At 40.0% G+C, this 18,458-nt stretch overlaps 1 protein-coding gene across 1 annotated transcript; it reads left to right on the top strand.

Annotated features, from left to right (window-relative positions):
- The first annotated feature begins 405 nt into the window (after nt 1–405).
- On the top strand, nt 406–2,049 carry SOX17 (SRY-box transcription factor 17). Its single transcript, XM_069960033.1, has 2 exons — nt 406–682; nt 1,223–2,049. The coding sequence occupies exons 1-2, from the start codon at nt 406–408 to the stop codon at nt 2,041–2,043; spliced, it is 1,098 nt and encodes a 365-aa protein (XP_069816134.1). The 3' UTR covers nt 2,044–2,049.
- The last annotated feature ends 16,409 nt before the right edge of the window (nt 2,050–18,458 follow it).

Raw genomic sequence — 18,458 nt, 5'->3', positions numbered from 1 at the left:
TGAATATTTACCAAGGGGAAATTGAATCAGCACGGGAACAATGATCATTCTGTGTTATCACTTGCTCATCTCATATCTGCTGCATGCTGTAGATGTAACCTGTGGAGTTATTCACACACAGGGCTAATTACAAGCCATTACAGTACAGGATCATTCACTCTACCTGGGCCAGTCACATGACCCCCTAGTATAGCCCCGCCCACATACAGAGAAACCTGCTACCTGACCACCACACCCATCACACCTCTCTACACTGTGGCCCCGCCCCTGTGCACTGATTGGTCAGAGCTGGGGTTATAGATGCCTGGTTGTGTCCTCAGGGCAGACACAAGTCACCACTAGCCTGAGTGTGACCATCAGCAGCCACTAGAGCCCAGGACTGAGCTCTACTTTTCTTCTCCAGACATGAGCAGCCCTGATGGTGGATACGCCAGTGACGACCAGCTGCAGGGAAAGTGCCCAGTGCCAGTCAGGATGCCTGGTCTGGGCCAGTGCCAGTGGACATCTGACTCTACAATGGGGGAGACCAAGGGCAAGTCTGAAACTGACAATGCCAGGAGCAAAGCTGAAACCCGGATCCGACGCCCTATGAACGCATTTATGGTGTGGGCTAAGGATGAGCGCAAGAGACTGGCCCAGCAGAACCCGGATCTGCACAACGCTGAGCTCAGCAAAATGCTAGGTAAGTGGGGGTACCAAAGGCAATGTGAGAGTCCACCTTGTATGATAGAATGATAGTATTGTACTGTTATTAATATGCCAATATAATCTACAGTAATATTCGATTTTGCATACATTTGTATCCATAGAAGTATAGTTGCATAGTAGTAGAGCAAAAACACAAGTATTAAAATTGCTAATATAGTACAAAATTTATTATAGTAGTGTACTAAATACAGTATAGTATTTTTAGTAATGCTGCTTTTTCCTTGTGATTTCTTTGGGCCATTTATAGATGTTGGTTTTACCTTACCTGAAGTTCTATCCGCTTCCTATGTGCTGCTCTAAGATGTGTTGGAATAGTAATCCTGAATAATAGTATAGTACTAATGTATAATAGTAATATTGTATTGTATTATAGTAACTATATAGGCATAGTAATAAAAGTATAAGGCATAGTAATATGTATAGTCAATAATTCTTTATAGACATGATAATTGTTACTGATATTTTTTAGATCTAGGATCTTACATTTATACTTATTTTATCTTGTCATCTACAGGACAATCCTGGAAGTCCCTGACGCTGGTGGAGAAAAGACCATTTGTAGAGGAAGCTGAGCGGTTGCGAGTACAACACATGCAGGATCATCCCGAATACAAATATAGACCCAGGAGGAGGAAGCAGATGATGAAGAAGATGAAGAGGGTCGATGAAAGTCTTTACCCAGAGACGGATCTGCCTACCTCTTCAATGCTCAACACAGATGGACTAATGTCAATGGACAACTACCCTAGAGGTTATACTGAGCACCATCCCGGTCAAGTTGCACAGAACATTTCAAGCCATTACAAGGAACATCGATCTATGGGACACTATTACAAACCCTACAACCTGCCAGCATCCCCGATGCCCCAGATGGCTCCATTGAATTATTCGTCATCACCAACTTATGAAGAAAACCATATGATGCCTTATTCCTATAACACTTCCTATTCCATCCACTTCCAGCAGAACAATCCATGTTCCATGTATGGAAGACAAGTCTCTCAATCAGAACAAAGTCCACTGGGGAATCCAGAACAAGTCTCTCCACATCTGTACTATTCCCATCCCTATGGAGCTACCAGCAGAGCTCACCAGGTGGTACAACCAGAACAGCCATCCCCTCCACCTGAGCCGGAGCCCAGGGCAGAGCACCTCCAACAGAGCCATCTTGTGGGTGATATCGATAAGGATGAATTTGATCAATATCTCATGCTTGATGTCAAGTTTGATTCAGAGCTGAACTCTCACTCAGACAGTGTGGATACCACAAGCCTGCTGCCATCTTTAATCTCAGAATCAAGCAATATCACCTACTACAATTATTGTAGCGTATGAAGCACTTTTATCTTCTCCATATAATGTGAAGGCCAATTGGACATTGTAATGAAATTTACTTACTGTGCATTACTAGCTGTATTATGAGAGAAATGGGATATATATAGAAAATATATTATTATAGTGTTAATTTTGTATTTGACTTTGTACTTATTTTGTATTTTATACTATTTTTATGCTGAAATAAATGAGATACTTATTTTATACTGGTATGTTAGTACATTAGTTTTTTTCTACGCTATGGTTACAGTGGTGAGTACTTGCTACCATGTTTACCCGAAAATAAGACATCCTCCTATAATAAGGCACCCCCACTATCCTATCAACTAGCCTAAAATAAGACACCCCCATGTCTATACGACGCACGTCTCACGCATTGCTGCACCACGTCCTGATGTCCTGTGAGTATGCCACCGGGAGAGAGCCGAGGGGAGAGGCTGGGGGGAGAGAGATACGAGGGAGGAAAACCGAGGGGGAGGCCGGGCCCAGAGAGATGAGGGCAAAGAGACGAGGGGGTAGGCCCGGGGGCAGAGAGACGAGGGGGGAGGCCAGGGGCAGAGAGACGAGGGGGGGGGGAGGCCAGGGGCAGAGAGACGAGGGGGGGAGGCCAGGGGCAGAGAGATGAGGGGGGAGGCCAGGGGCAGAGAGACAAGGGCAGAGAGACGAGCGGGGAGGCCAGGGGCAGAGAGAAAAGGGCAGAAAAAACCCAGGGGGGAGGCCAGGGGCAGAGAGACAAGGGGAAAGACCAGGGGCAGAGAGACAAGGGCAGAGAGCCGAGGGGGGAGGCCAGGGGCAGAGAGACGAGGGGGGGAGGCCAGGGGCAGAAAGACAAGGGCAGAAAAAACCCAGGGGGGAGGCCAGGGACAGAGAGACGAGGGGAAAGGCCAGGGGCAGAGAGACGAGGGCAGAGAGATGAGGGGGGAGGCCAGGGGCAGAGAGATGAGTGCAGAGAGCTGAGGAGTGTGGCCAGGGGATAGAAACAAGACATGGTGCCTTTTTGGGAAGAAAAATTAATATAAGGCATTGTCATTTTCGGGAACACACGGTAGTATATGCATCAATGAAAATTACTGAAAAAAATAAGGTTAAGGTTTGGTTCAGACACAGTAAAATAAAAGCTAAATATAGTAAATAAAGTGAATAAAACAATATGTGAACAGGTGGGGGGAAAAACGTCTGTATTTTGCCAAAACAAGTCATAAATATGGACAAGTCATTATCTGGATAGTCGTAATGAATTATGGACATTACTTTAATGGTGTGTGCACTGCTGTCCAGTTTCCCTCTGATTTCAGTGGAGCATATTACGGCCGTATTTAGCTTTTATTTCCTGGGGTGTTAACAGTACTCAAAGTACAAAAACAGGAACCAAAACATTATTGTCCAATGATAGTATTGTTTTCTATATGCACCAATGAGCTTTTAGACATTCATTCTACACTTCCTAAATACGTTAGGGTACCAGGTAGCTAAAATAATATTTTTATATTTTTATTAAAATTCCCAGTTAAATTTCTATAAGCAATAAAAATATTTTAAAAATGGAGAGCGGACATCAAAATCATAACAACTTAAGCTGACATCATGATTTTTTTCTCTTTCTGGATTGAACTTACTTGTCAGAGGGGAGTATGTTACACACTACAGGGCTAGTGATATAGCGGCACATGCGCAGGGAGATGCTGGGTGTCACATACTCCCCTCCAACAAGTAAGTTCAATCCAGAAAGAAAAAAATAATCACTATGATGTCAGCTTAAGTTGTTATGATTTTGATGTCCGCTCTCCATTTTTAAAATATTTTTATTGCTTATAGAAATTTAACTGGGAATTTTAATAAAAATATAAAAATATTATTTTAGCTACCTGGTACCCTAACGTATTTAGGAAGTGTAGAATGAATGTCTAAAAGCTCATTGGTGCATATAGAAAACAATTCTATCATTGGACAATAATGTTTTGGTTCCTGTTTTTGTACTTTGAGTACTGTTAACACCCCAGGAAATAAAAGCTAAATACGGCCGTAATATGCTCCACTGAAATCAGAGGGAAACTGGACAGCAGTGCACACACCATTAAAGTAATGTCCATAATTCATTACGACTATCCAGATAATGACTTGTCCATATTTATGACTTGTTTTGGCAAAATAGCAGCGGATTTTCTCTTCCATTTTCTTTGGGCGTTGTCATACAGGGAGTGGTGAAAAGTTACACTCACCAAGTGTAAGTGTATTCACTGATTTGGTTTCTGTTCACACCATAAGATCAGATCCTCTCCCTATTACTGTTTTTTTTTGTGCTTTTACAGATATACAGTTAAATTTCTAAGCTTAGGACATCCCAATAAATACTTTCCTTGTAACAAACTATTCTAAAAGTAGTAACTGATAAGTTCTATCGTCACATATCAATGAACAGTACCACCAAGTGGCCATATCTGAAATTGAATCAGCATGCTCCTACTCCAAATCGATGTTCTTTTGTGATTCCATGACTGTGCACTGGAGGTTATACTGTACTTCAGCTGGTAAAGAGATAGATTCAGTAAATTAATCTATATTAGTTCTTCTCAATCACATTTGAGGAACTTGTCTTAGGACATTGCACCATAGACATACTACTGTCCTGATACCCAGACCCATAAAGTTCCATCATTCTAGATATACCATATAAATGTAAAGAAACAATGACTATTCCAGCAGCTGTTATTGTATCTGGATCCTCCTATAGCCGAGTAGTGAGTAGTGTAAACCTGAGGGCATCCTCTGCCACTTTGCATACTACCTTGGATCATCCATTTTCAATATATTATTTTGCTTCATTGGTTTGGGTTATTTTATGGTAATAAAAAAACAACAGATGGGATTCCGCACACATCCTGACTGAAGGGAATGCCATTAGCTGCTACCCAAAGATAACAAGAAATTATTTTTGACTAGCTTGGCTTGGAAGCTGAGCATAGACATTGTGAAGGCACACAAAAAAATCTGTTCTAATTTGAATGATTATGCAATGTGTTTATAACAAGTGTATGCTGCTGTACGTTATATTACTCCTATGACAGAAGAACCTGAAGATGGAATTGACAACACTGGTGTGAAGTGTAAGGGTGGTATTACACGGAACGATTATCGTTCGAAAAATCGTTAAATCGTTCGGATTTGAACGATAATCATTTCGTGTAATAGCAGGCAACGATTAAACGACCAACGAGAAATCGTTGATCGTTTAATAGGATCCGTACCTATTTTTATCGTTTGATCGTTCGCACATCGTTCGGTGGAATAAGAATTCACAGCTGAAACATACGCAATAGCGACGACTAAACGACCGCAAGAACGATCATAAATAACGATCATCGTTTCGTGTACTTGGGCGAACGATTTTGGGTCGTTTGCCTTAGCGGTCGTTTAAGATCGTTTATCGTTAATCGCTAGTCGTTGGAAAATTGCTTGGTGTAATAGTACCCTAAGTATTGGTATCATTTGAGGCTGTGCCATATCACCTAGAAGGGCACATGGACGTCATATCAAGGCATTCCTGCTTGGGAACCAGTTCTTTGAGCCACTAGTCACCCACTGCTGTTATGCTGGCTACCATGTAACATCACATCTCCCCTGAAGTGACCATTGGAGGGAAATTGCCTTGATTTTGATGGCTTTCATACAAGGTTAAGTATAATGAAATAAGAAAAGTGACAAAGTAGCATATACTAGATTTTATGAAAGGTTAACCTGAAGTAATATTAGTTGGTAATATAATAATAACATCAGATTTAAAGGGGATTTTTTTTTCAACTAGTACAAGAAAGTTATGTAGCTTTTTAAATAACCTCTATCTCGGTCTTCCTGTACTTATCAGCTGCTGTATGCCCTACAGGCAGTGGTGTATTCTTTCCAGTCTGACACAGTGCTCTCTGCTGCCACCTCTGTCCATGTCAGGAACTGTGCAGAGCATTAGCGAATAGAGGTGGCAGCAGAGAGCAGTGTGTCAGACTGGAAAGCCTACACCACTTCCTAAAGGGCATACAGGAGCTAATAAGTACTGGGAGACTTAAGATTTTTATATAGAGGTACATTACAAATCTACATAACTTTCTAGTACCAGTCAATTTGTGTGCATCCGTTTTGAGCCCTTTTTCTATTTACTTCCAAACTCATTTTGGTGTAAAAAAGATAATTTTTATCTGTTTTTTTAATTATTTATTTATTTTTTTATAATAGAGGTCAATGGAAAAACAGATTAAAATGGATTAATTAGTTTACCATCCGTTTTTTTGCATAAAACAGATGAAATAAAACGAATTACAAAAACGCGGTGTGAACCAAGTCTAGTGTAGTGAAAGTTATTCCCTACACTTTAGAAAGAGGATAAGTTTGATAATAAGATTTTCCTTTAATGGACAAGTCATAATACATCCAGAAAATGGTATGATCAGGATTTGCAAACATTCAGCTCATTTTACAATGTCATTTTCAGCAGGTTTCCTTTCGACCATAGAGAGAGAACGGTCATTGTTATAGACAAAATGATTTAACATATATAAATAAATAAATTACAGTTGACGTCCCCAATTCCCTGTAGTGTTATTGATAGACAAGGTTAGACATCGGTAGCCAGATAAGGTTAGATTAGTTTACATTAGAGTCATTATCTAGTTAGTGGTTAATTGACTTATACATTTAGTTTGGAGCTAATTAGAGTTGTTTGAGTTAATGAATTTACTTTCAGGATTTTTTTTGTTATGTTTTGTTTGTGAAAAACTTGGATGAAAAAAATATTACAACAGACAGAATTACACAATAATATTGACAGGGGTTTGGAGTTAAAATAGATACACAGATTTATCAAACTGGTGTAAAATGAAACTGGCTCAGTTGCCCCTAGCAACCAATCAGATTCCACCTTTCATTTTCCAAAGAGTCTGTGAGGAATGTAAAGTGGAATCTGACTGGTTGCTAGGGGCAACTGAGCCAGTTTCACTTTACACCATGTTTGATAAATCTCCCCCATAGACCTACATTTATTTAGACTGGCTCGGTTTATGTCAGTCTAAGTTAGGCCAGTTCCACATGCATCCCTATTAGAGACAAAAGTCCCGGCCTGACCACAGATTACCAAAAACACAGTCAAGCCAGGACTTGTTTCCATAATACGGCTAGAAAAATGCGCATGTGAAACTGTCCTAAGGCCTCTTATACACAGCAGTATTGTGTTCTGTATTTTACATCAGTACTTGTAAGCTACAACTAGGAGGGGGGCATCTTTTCCATATTACTGATAGTTGTGGCACAAGTACATTGTTATCATTTGCTTTCAATATCTTTAAATCACTTCATAGAAAAAATTGAGAGTCATAGGACATAGTTATCAACCATCCTACTGATATCTAGAATAAGAAAAACATAGCCACTTTCTTTTACAAAACACTGCCACACCAGTCCACAGGCTGTGTATGGTACTGCAGCCTAGTCCCATGCAATACCAGACACAACCTATGGACCAGATGGTGCTCCTTGACAAAAAGGCAGCCATGTCTGCTTGTTCTGTACAAACCCATTATAGAAAGACTGTTTATGAAGTATTTAAATGGGTTATCCAGCGCTACAAAAACATGGCCACTTTCCCCCCCTACTGTTGTCTCCAGTTTGGGTGCGGTTTTGAAACTCAGTTCCATTGCAGTAAATCGAGCTTAATTGCAAACCGCACCTGAACTGGAGACAACAGTAGGGGGAATAGTGGCCATGTTTTTGTAGCGCTGGATAACCCCTTTAATACGAACAATGTGAAGTAATAATAGGCTAAGAATGTCAATACATATTCAATAACTATCGTCCAACACTTATCTCCATATACAGATGAACATTCAGCATGGCTGAGCATACATGTGTTCTCTTTGGGGAGGGGTAAGCTGCAGCCAGACAGCTCTGGCAGCAGCTTATCCCTCCAAGAACAAAAGGGTTAGGCAGTAAAAATCTATTATACCCGACCACTATCGTCTGCAGTCTTTGGACTGTAACAGCGCGTCCAGGCATGTTCAATCACACAGCTGGACTATTCTGTTACTTGTAAATTGGTGAGAATATTTTCCACCTTGTTTAACTGGTTCGACAAGTTTAAACCCAACATCGCACCAACATCAACATGGCAACACCCAAACTGGTCATCCTCCTTATTCTTCATTGAATTTGAATAGTCAGATTTGGCTGTACACACTGAAGTACATATCAGTAAGCTATTGACCATATTCATACATGAGCTGCATTTTATATTGAATGTGCATTCTTCCAAACAGCAGACCATAATATTCCTGTCTTCATATCACCAGGACATCCATTGTTCAACACTATCTTTCATCTGCGCTTAACTATAAAAAACACCCATCTATAGGGCAGACACTGAGTAACTCACAAGAAAAAGTTTCTTTTGTTTTATAGATCCAGATAAAGTAAATTATTTTTCCAAAACAGTTCTAAGTTTAGAAGACATGGACACTTATTTATAGACTGGAACTATTAAAATAGAGACTTTTCTTTATACCCATCCCTGCCACCCTGCTGTGACTGCTCCACCCTTTACAGAGACCCGCCAATACGTACAAACCTCTCAATAAACAAAAAATTTCTATCAGTATCACACTGTTTGGAATTCGATGGTTTATATCAGCCATCTATGTACTGCAAATAAAGGGGGAGATTTATCACACATGGGGGGAGATTTATCAAACATGGTGTAAAGTGAAACTGGCTCAGTTGCCCCTAGCAACCAATCAGATTCCACTTTTCATTCCTCAAAGACTCTTTTAAAAATGAAAGGTGGAATCTGATTGGTTGCTAGGGGCAACTGAGTCAGTTTCACTTTACACCATGTTTGATAAATCTCCCCCATGGTGTAAAGTGAAACTGCCTCAGTTGCCCCTAGCAACCAATAAAATTCCACTTTTCATTCCTTACAGTCTCTTTGGAAAATGAAAGGTGGAATCTGATTGGTTGCTAGGGGCAATTGAGTCAGTTTCACTTTACACCATGTGTGATAAATCTCCCGCAAAGCCTTTTATATTTCTATTTACATAAAATCAAAGCCATTAACAGGTATTGATTATCTTGTTACATTGGCATCTGTATATTAGATAAATAGCAGTCAGTTCCTTACATTGAATTTGTCCAGTTGCACATATAAAAAACAAAAAAAGGGTATACTCACCTGTCTGGGCTCCCTGGTGTCTTGCTCCTTGTTTCCTATGTCACCCACTGTTTGTAGGGGCCTCCAGTCCAGTGAATACTCCTGATGTGTGGTACATGAAGCCTAAAGGTGCCAATACACCTTCAGTAACTGTAAACCGAACGCTCTCCCATCTTGTCTGTTTACATGAATGTCTCTGTGTTCTTTATGGTGAGGGGTAAGCCACAGCTCTTAGGCTGAAAACACACACAGCAGTTTTTTGGAAAACTGCCACTGCAGTTTTTGAGCCCAAACCAGAAGTGGATGCACTATGAAAGAGAAATACAAGTACTCCCTTTATGTTTTGGCTATACTAGAAAGAAGTTAGAACACACAGAGCATTGTAGCTTGCTGTGTATGTGGTTCTGCATAGCCACAGATCAGTTGGACCCCTGTGCTCCACTAAAAGTTACAAATATAGTCACTTAAGAATCTAAAATGGAACAAGCGGCAATTGACAAAGGTGGCCTGGTGTAATGAATCCTGTTTTCCTTTACATCATGGGGAAGGTCAGTTGTGTCACTTAGGAAAGAGATGGCACCAGGATACAGTATGGGAAGAGTTCAAGCCAGAGGATACCCTTTTGATAATATGGGCAATGTTCTACTGGTAAACTTTGGATTCTGGCATTCACATAGATCTTACTGCGAAATATACCAGCTAGCTAGATATTGTTGGACACCAAGTGCACCCCATCATGACATAGGCATTCCTAATGGCAGTGGCCTCTGTCAGCAGGATAATATTCCCTGCCACTGAACTAGGAATAGTTAAGAGAATATAACTAAAGGCTCTATTACACCAATAATCTGGCCAATAATCGCTTGGTGTAATAGCTCCTGTGTACTCAGCACAATGCCGGCTGATCCTTGTCTTTCAACCTGTTGAAAAATACTGGAACGATAGCGGTGGTCTGCTCGCTGTCGCTCCGCGCAAGAGGAGTGGTGGCAGTAGACCACTGGCATCTTCTATGGGCCACCTGGATGATCTAAAGATTTTCAGGGGACCCCTTCCTGCAGCCCCCCCATCCCCGCTTTACCTGCTCAATGTCTGTGCGTGTAATAGTGCTGGCAGTGAGCAGGGAATGAAGAGCATGTGGGCGCTGATCTGATAGGTTGGCTCTTGCTTGCTCCTAAACATTGGCCCATGTAATGGGGCTTTAAGAGTTCAGGATGTTGACTTGGGCAGCAAACTTCACAGATCTCTGATGGAGCATCTATGTCATGTTGGAAAAACAAATCTCATTCACCTAACAACTTAGAGAACTCAAAGAATCTGCTCATACCATCTTGGTACCAGATACCACAGGACAACGTTAGAGGTCTTGTTGAGTCCAATACTCGAAGGGGAAGAAGCAGGACCTACAAAATATTATGAATGTGGTTGACTGGTTTTATGTTACCCTTTATAAATGAGTTCTCAGTCGTACGACCAAATAGATCTGCCAAAGAATCTGTGAAGAACTGAACTAAAGCCATGGCGCACAGTTCTGATAATACATATCTGTCAGGGAACTATTATCTATTGCTATGTATCTTTTTAAATTCATAGTAAACATTTGGGTTCATGGTCATATAAGAAACATAACCCATAGACTGTATAAACATCCTCAAGATGGTATAAAATGTGAGTTAATCTCTTCTGCTCCTTGTGTTTGGTCCTATGATGATTAGACCCCTGAGGGAGCCGTGTGCAGTGTTATTTCAGCTGTTGTGCCCAGATACCATTAAAAGTGCATGAAGCATGAGTGTACGAGGGTGCCGCATGGTGACAGATCGAATCTGATAACAAGGGCTTCTTACAGAGGAAGTTCACCAGCCTCCTTCACTCACATTTCTGACCTTGAGCTTACACAGATAAAAAAAAGCCATGTTTGTTCAAGTGTCAATGAGGGAACATGTAGTGACTATGATTTCAGACCTTTCATGTGGGATATTCTGTGATAATTCTGACCAGATGCAGTCAATCTAGAGAAATGTAAACCATGGATCACAGTCACAGTAATCAATCAGAGAATATTGATGAACCTTGATTATATAGGCAAGCAAAGAATTATCTATATAGCCTACTTTATTCTATTTCACCACCTTCTTATATTTAGCAGATAAGGCGAGGATTTTATGTACTTATCCATGCACTTGCTGTGTTCTAGAAGCAGGAGAATCTAGCTGTCCTAAATGATTAGAAGTACATGGAGTTATAGTATGTTCCCCTATATATCACTGAATGTTGGTTTCAGGATCGGTCTTTGTCTAAGATGCAGAATAATAATATTTGCCTAAGGTTTTAAAATGATAATTTGTTGCTGTAGATGCCTGATCTGAAGTAATTTTCCCATCTTGACATTTATGAATGTGGGCTAGGAGAGAGAAAGCAAGCCCACCATAGGGTATACTGTATCGGCTTCAGTAAGTGAAATGGTGAAGGATAGACTCACCTATGGGCACAAAACCATGTAGTGCATGAGACATAAGCAACTCTGATGAGAGCCAAGTAACTTAGAATGACCAGGAGAGAAAGCCAGCTGCTCCTGGGTAGAACTGAAAATATTGTTGTCTGGATCAGTTGGATGTACAGCCATTACCCAAAGGAGACTAAACTGGTACTGGGAGTACATACACTTATAGCCCAACAAATGTACAAGTGAAACAATGCGTTTCGAGGTCAGCAAGGCCTCTTTGTCATATGTCTGTAACTTGGCCATGGTGACCTTGAAACAGTGTTGTTTCACTGAGATGCGTAATAAATATTTATATTTCATTTCTATCAAGCCCGATTCCTATCTTCGCCGCAGCCTGTTATTGGCTGAGCAGCCTGTCAATTGACAGGATGCTCAGACACTGCAGCCAACGGGACCCGGAAGATGCGAAGCACAGGAGAGAAGACCGGGATCGGAGAGGTAAGGTATCAGGTGTTTGGGCAATCGTCAGCCATTGGCCATGCATCTCTATTACATGTAGCGATGCGCATTTGGAGCCCCGCGATTTTAGGTCCAAACCTAAACCAACAATCAGCCTATAATCGTTTCATCGGCTCATCGTTTCTATTTCGCGGAGCCATAATTGGCTGAATCAGCCCGATTCGGCCGATTATCGCTCCGTGTAAAAGGGCCCTTAGGTTAATAAAATTGCCACTAAGGGTCTTTTTACACTGACAGATTTATCCTATAGATTATTGAAGCAAAAGCCAGGAATGGATTAATGGATTTGAAAAAAGGAGAAATCTCTGTCAGATCAATCTGTTAGGCCTTATTCACACGTTCTGTGACGTTGTCCACGATCTGACATCCGTGCAATCTTTGAAAAAAACGGATGTGATGTAATGAGTGTAATTTAAAAAGCTATAAAGGGACTGTACCATCAGGCCTAGGCTGAAGCACTGGAGGCGGGATGACCCACCCCCAGTGGGAGGAAACCTCCGCCCCTCTATGACACAGCTCCATTAGAATCAATGGAGCTGTATCATAGAGTCCCTTTAAATAGATCCGTGAAAAACACTGAAACGGAGGCAATCATGGATGGTTTTTCACAGATCACAGAGGTAGACTGCAGACTTCAGCCATGGACGTGTGAATAAGGCCTTATTCAATGCATTCTCATCTCAAAATCTGCATAAAATAATAGATGTATACTATGAATTAGCCAGTCAGATCTCTCCAGGAACTAATATTGCCTTTTAATGTTCTGGCAATAAAAATCAGAAAATGAGCAACGGGCTACCAGACTTTTTCTTTTGCCTCGGTGTAAGCTGGAGTAGCAGGCTATATAATTAATATTAATGCGGTTGAACTCACTCATTTTGGTGGGATTGGTTGACTATCTAGTGTGTATGGGGCTTCTTGATTATGCCAAGATACAGAGAAGAGCCTGTATATGTATGGGGGACTGGGAGAAACAACTGTCAGTCAAATGAACATTTGACCAACAGGTGTCAGAAATGGACAGCTTACCCCCCAAGATTAGATTGTTCATTTTACAGCTCTGTAGGAGATGATCAAAAAATAAATGTAAATTACTGTATAATACAAAGTAGAAAAAAAAGTTCAGTAAATAAAATCCTTTCTAAAACTCAAAAAAGTAATAATACAAAAAAAAATTACAGAAAAAATATGTAAAGAATAAAACAAAGATTTTATACATTTGTAAAGAAAATATAAAATAATATATATAAATATAAGAATAACATATGTTCCGAAGCATGGTACCTTAACAATGTAAAGCTTCTTCCAAATAAATCCAGGACGGGAAACCTTTGGTCCTCCAGCGGTTGCAAAACTACAAATCCCATCAAGGTTGATACAGCCACAATAAAGTAGAATTTAAAAAGTAATGATGGTCAGAATTTTTTTTTTCAATCCTGGGGCTCTCTTGTCTTTTTAGGGCAAATATTCTGTAATTACTATTGTCTTATGGGTTAAATTCACATTTTCTGGAGACAGGAACACCATGCATGAAGCCGTCTTTACACCCCCAATTGTTTATATGTAATTCTTCTGAGAATAGTCTCTTCAACATTCATCATTTCAAAGGATCCCAATATAACAATATCACAATCAATCAAAGCAACTCCATAATCTAAATTTGTGAAGAAGAAAAAAGTGAAGTGTTAAATATAAATGCAGTAGATATCTGGTACTTCCTCTCAGGAACAAGAAGCTGTGCGGCATTTTTAGGATAAGCCAGGATGTGTTCAGACAGTAAAAAGTGACCTCTCCAGTAGACTAAACAAAGACTGAAAGTTTTTTTGTGAGTTTGTTTAGTCTACCGGAGAGGTTATGTTGTGTAGTAAACTCTTCCTGGTGCAGGGAGTTGTCCTCAAAATGTCAAGTTATTAGCATCCTGCCATCATCCTCCACTAGATTACTGCTAAATGTTACATGAAATGACGTGTATTATAATCCCATCAACATATATATATATATATATATATATATATATATATATATATATTGTAAGATGCCGTTATATGTTTCATTCACATTGTTTTTTTTATATATTCAATATGACTTAAAACCATTAAAATTGTAAATCATTGTAAAAAAGAATGCAAAAGATTATATGAATTTTTAATATATATATATAATTATTATTATTAATATATTTAAAATATATAATTATATATTGTATATAATTTGAGAAAAAAGGTTTAAAAATATACATTATATATCTAAATATACACACACATACACACACACACACACACACACACACACACACATACTGTATATATATATATATATATATATATAAATATATATATATATACCCAGGGTGGTCCAAAAGTAGGTGGTCAGTATGTGTAATAAGGATATGAAGGGGGAGATTTATCAAACATGGTGTAAACTGAAACTGGCTCAGTTGCCCCTAGCAACCAATCAGATTCCACCTTTCATTCCTCACAGACTCTTTATAAAATGAAAGGTGGAATCTAATTGGTTGCTAGGGGCAACTGAGCCAGTTTCACAAATCCGTCTACTCTTGGACCACCCTGTATATGTATATACATAGTATATATGTACTATAAAAATATTAAGTAATACCTCCCCCAATCCCCCACAGCTAAGTTTATATGGATCTCAGTGTCTTTTTTCCACCTCTTCTTCCTTATGATACACCACTTCCTTCCTTTCCGGTGATGTATCATTTCCACTGCCCCCCACTCACTAGGCAAAACCGATCAGGAATAGGAATCTGACAGCTATCTCCCTTGATGTTCCAAGGCACATGAATGTTTTGTACAACTAAATCTTCATGTGTTCTCAATGGAAAGAGGAGGGGTAAGTCGCTGCTGGACAGCTTTGGCAGCGGCTTATCTCTGTAAGAACATAAGGGTCAGATACTTCATCTGTCCGGGGAAGAGGCAGGAGACCCTCATACACTTTAAACAACTTTTGACTGTTTGAATGTTCCTTCAGTCGATACAGAGGTATTGGCTGTAGAAACGGCCTGAAAGTAGCCTGGTGGCCGTCAGTTTAACTGCGTCCATTGCTATGCATATCTTACAGCTTTGTTACTCATGTTGTGTAGTGTTCAGGTGTTGGGTGGCTTGACTAGAACCCATCATGTCACAGCTTTATTGCATTCATTAATTACTGATATGCATTACCATGAAGCCCATCAAATGTTCTACAACCACAATCTTACTAATGCTTCGTTTACACAAAACAATAATTGGCCCGATCGTACGATTAACGATGTTGGAGTAACGTTTTTTTTTTCATAACGGTCAGCGTTTAGACGGTACGATATATCGTACGGAAATTAATTTTGCGATCTTTTTGCGATCGTTTTGCGATCGCTTAAGCCTATCTCACACATTGGTTAAATCGGCGAACGACACGGAACGATCTGCGAATTTTTTACGAACGACGATTTTAGAACATGTTGTAAGATCAAAATGAACGATTTCTCGTTCGGCGTTTCATCGTTCGCAGCGTTTACACGTACGATTATCGTTCGAATTCGATCATTATCGTGCGAATTCACACGATAATCGTTCAGTGTAAACGCAGTATTATAGCTGACAATATAAATGATAAATATTTGTTAATATTGGAATGTCTCGTTTGCTGAAAAATATATACAATCAATAATATCCTAGAGTGAAATATATATCATCCATAAAATAGAAGTTACAAGTGTGTGCGCGGCCCAGCATCTCCGCCAGCCATTATTTACACCATTTACAGGTAATTAGCTGCAACATATCTTGTAGATGAAGGTGCTAATGTGGTGTTTTCCAGACTCTGATAAGAAAATCATCGCATTTTACTAACACATAGTAAAATTAACATCTGTTTTCAATCCAATTTTTGTTGACATGCAGAACTAATGAGTGTCCTTGTATTTAACTTGAAGGGTTTATATCCTTATGGAACATGTTATGCTAAGTACAAGCTCAGGTGTACATGGAGTGGGGCCACTTAAATGCACAGATTGCAGGAACGTTCCTAATCCCAAAATCACACAGCTATCTGATAAAGCTCCGTCACCTCGGGCCAGGAGCGGGATCTGCGCTAATTGGTCTGACCTAACAAATTTGTCATCTTGTTTTGACAACTAATAGCTTTATTTTGTTTTGTTGATTTCGCCTCATCTGTAGCCCGCTCTTCATTTCCAAGGGCTCTGCGGTGATTAGGAAGTTCTTCATGTAAATAAGTGTGCTGATTACTCCGGGAAAAAGCTCATCCATTCCAAGCTGAACACTTCATACTTTAGGGATAATTCCAGCTGAGCTACTTTTAGCCATGTGCCGGCATTACTATGGGGCTCCAGTAACCATGGGATCGCTCACCCACTCCTGTGGCCTTTCCCATATGTTTTCCTGTAGCTGGAGCCTCTCTAGTGTGCTTAGTAATAGGTAAAGATTGTATGTGTTAGAGATTACAGGAGAAAATGGTATAGCACAGAAAAAGTAACATGTTCTATTGGGTTTCACATTACTGTATGAGAAGATATTCTAGGAACATGATGGCTGGATAATACAGAAAAATAGACGCATAATATGACAATTTATTTTATTTTTTGTTATGAAATATTTTAATTTTTTTTTTTTTCATTTTACAAGATCTCAGTGTAAGCCTCATGCACAAACAAAACCTATAGACCTATCAGGTTTTCTACTGTACCAAGAATATCAAGGTTTTATTTCCTTTCGATTCCATATAATTCTGGAAAAAGTTCCGATGCAGTAGTACTTCCAGGAATAAGGCCTCATTCACACACCCGTAGTGCAGTCCGCGACCGCGGCCCGCACTACGGATGTGCATCCGTAGTGCTCCGTGCTTCACGGAGCACTACGTTCCTACTTTATTACCCTAGTGATCCGTGCCGCAAAAAATGGTCCACATTACATGTGCAGATTTTTTGTGGCACGTATCGCGGCCCCGTATACACGTACGGACATTTGAACAGGGCCATTGAATAACATTGGTTTTGTGTTCTGTCCACAATTGCGTGCCCGCAATTGCGAACAGAACAACGGTTGAGTCAATTAGGCCTAACTCGTATACTTACAATGTACTGAGCACCATACAGCTTCTTGCATGTGTACATAACTTCTTAGGGCCCTGTTACACAGAACGATGATCTGATGAATCAGGCTGAATCAGCAGATCATCGCTGTGTGTAATAAGACCAATGATCAGCTGATGAAAAGATCATCGCTGATTGTTTTTGTTTATTTCAACCTAAATATCATCATTCAAACTTCTCAACACAGTCACACATTAAGAAGTAATAGGGGATTCTGGTCTTCCATTCAAGTGATAACCAGTGATCAGAAGTTGATCACTTTTTAAGTCAGAGCACAAATAAATGTTTGAAAAAAACATTAATGTAGCCAAATCTGGGTCATGACATCCAATTTCCCTTCAAAAAGTTGAACGGCCTCTCTGCCAGTCAATCATCCCTGTACTGTACTGTACGGGCGGCTTCCTGCCCAGATGACTAGTTGGCGCCCCTGTCCCGGCCTTGGACAGCATAATAAAACATCTTTTGCCCTTCATTAAGCTACTGCTGCAGCCATGGCTGCTATTCTCCGCGAGCTGATCTGAAGATCTATACTGTGCAGAAGGGAACCATAATAGCAAAATTGTGCTGATTGGTTCCCTTTAAAACATTACTAGTACTCAGACATTTAAGACCGCAGATCAACTAGGTGCCATTAAAGGGGTTATCCAGTGCTACAAAAACATGGCCACTTTCTTCCAGAGACAGCCCCACTCTTGTCTCCAGCTTGGGTGGGGTTTTGCTGCTCAGTTCCATTGAAGTGAATGGAGCTTAACCGCACCTGAACGGGAGACAAGAGTCGTGTTGTCTCTGAAAGAAAGTGGCCATGTTTATGTAGCACTGGATAACCCCTTTAACTCATTTTAAGTACATGAAAAGTGGAGAATTTCATGCAGAATGTTTATCAAGCAAAACTAGCTTGTTTTTCCTGGGGGTTAGAAGGGGGAGTAGTTTGTGATTAGCCAAAGTTTAAGTTTGGTTTCTCATTTGCGATTTTCAAATTTTTGCACGTTAAGTGCGCAATAGTACTCCGCTGCTACTCTAGCATACTTTATTAGCCAAAACTAATTTGCTAAACAAGATTGCCCAAAAATGATCAACACACATGCACCTAATAATAAAATTGCACAAAACAAGCAGGATTATGCATGGCGTGTAATAATTGACACCTTTGCAAAAAATAA

This window comes from Dendropsophus ebraccatus, chromosome 2 (genome assembly GCF_027789765.1).
Source record: "Dendropsophus ebraccatus isolate aDenEbr1 chromosome 2, aDenEbr1.pat, whole genome shotgun sequence".
NCBI classification, from domain to species: domain Eukaryota; kingdom Metazoa; phylum Chordata; class Amphibia; order Anura; family Hylidae; genus Dendropsophus; species Dendropsophus ebraccatus.
This window is presented reverse-complemented; position numbering and strand designations above follow the sequence as displayed.

Excerpts from the sequence above, each read along its gene's own strand:
- SOX17 (XM_069960033.1), top strand. The coding sequence starts at position 406 with ATGAGCAGCCCTGATGGTGGATACGCCAGTGACGACCAGCTGCAGGGA. Across the intron at positions 683-1,222 it reads TGAGCTCAGCAAAATGCTAG|GACAATCCTGGAAGTCCCTG; the intron begins GTAAGTGGGGGT and ends TGTCATCTACAG.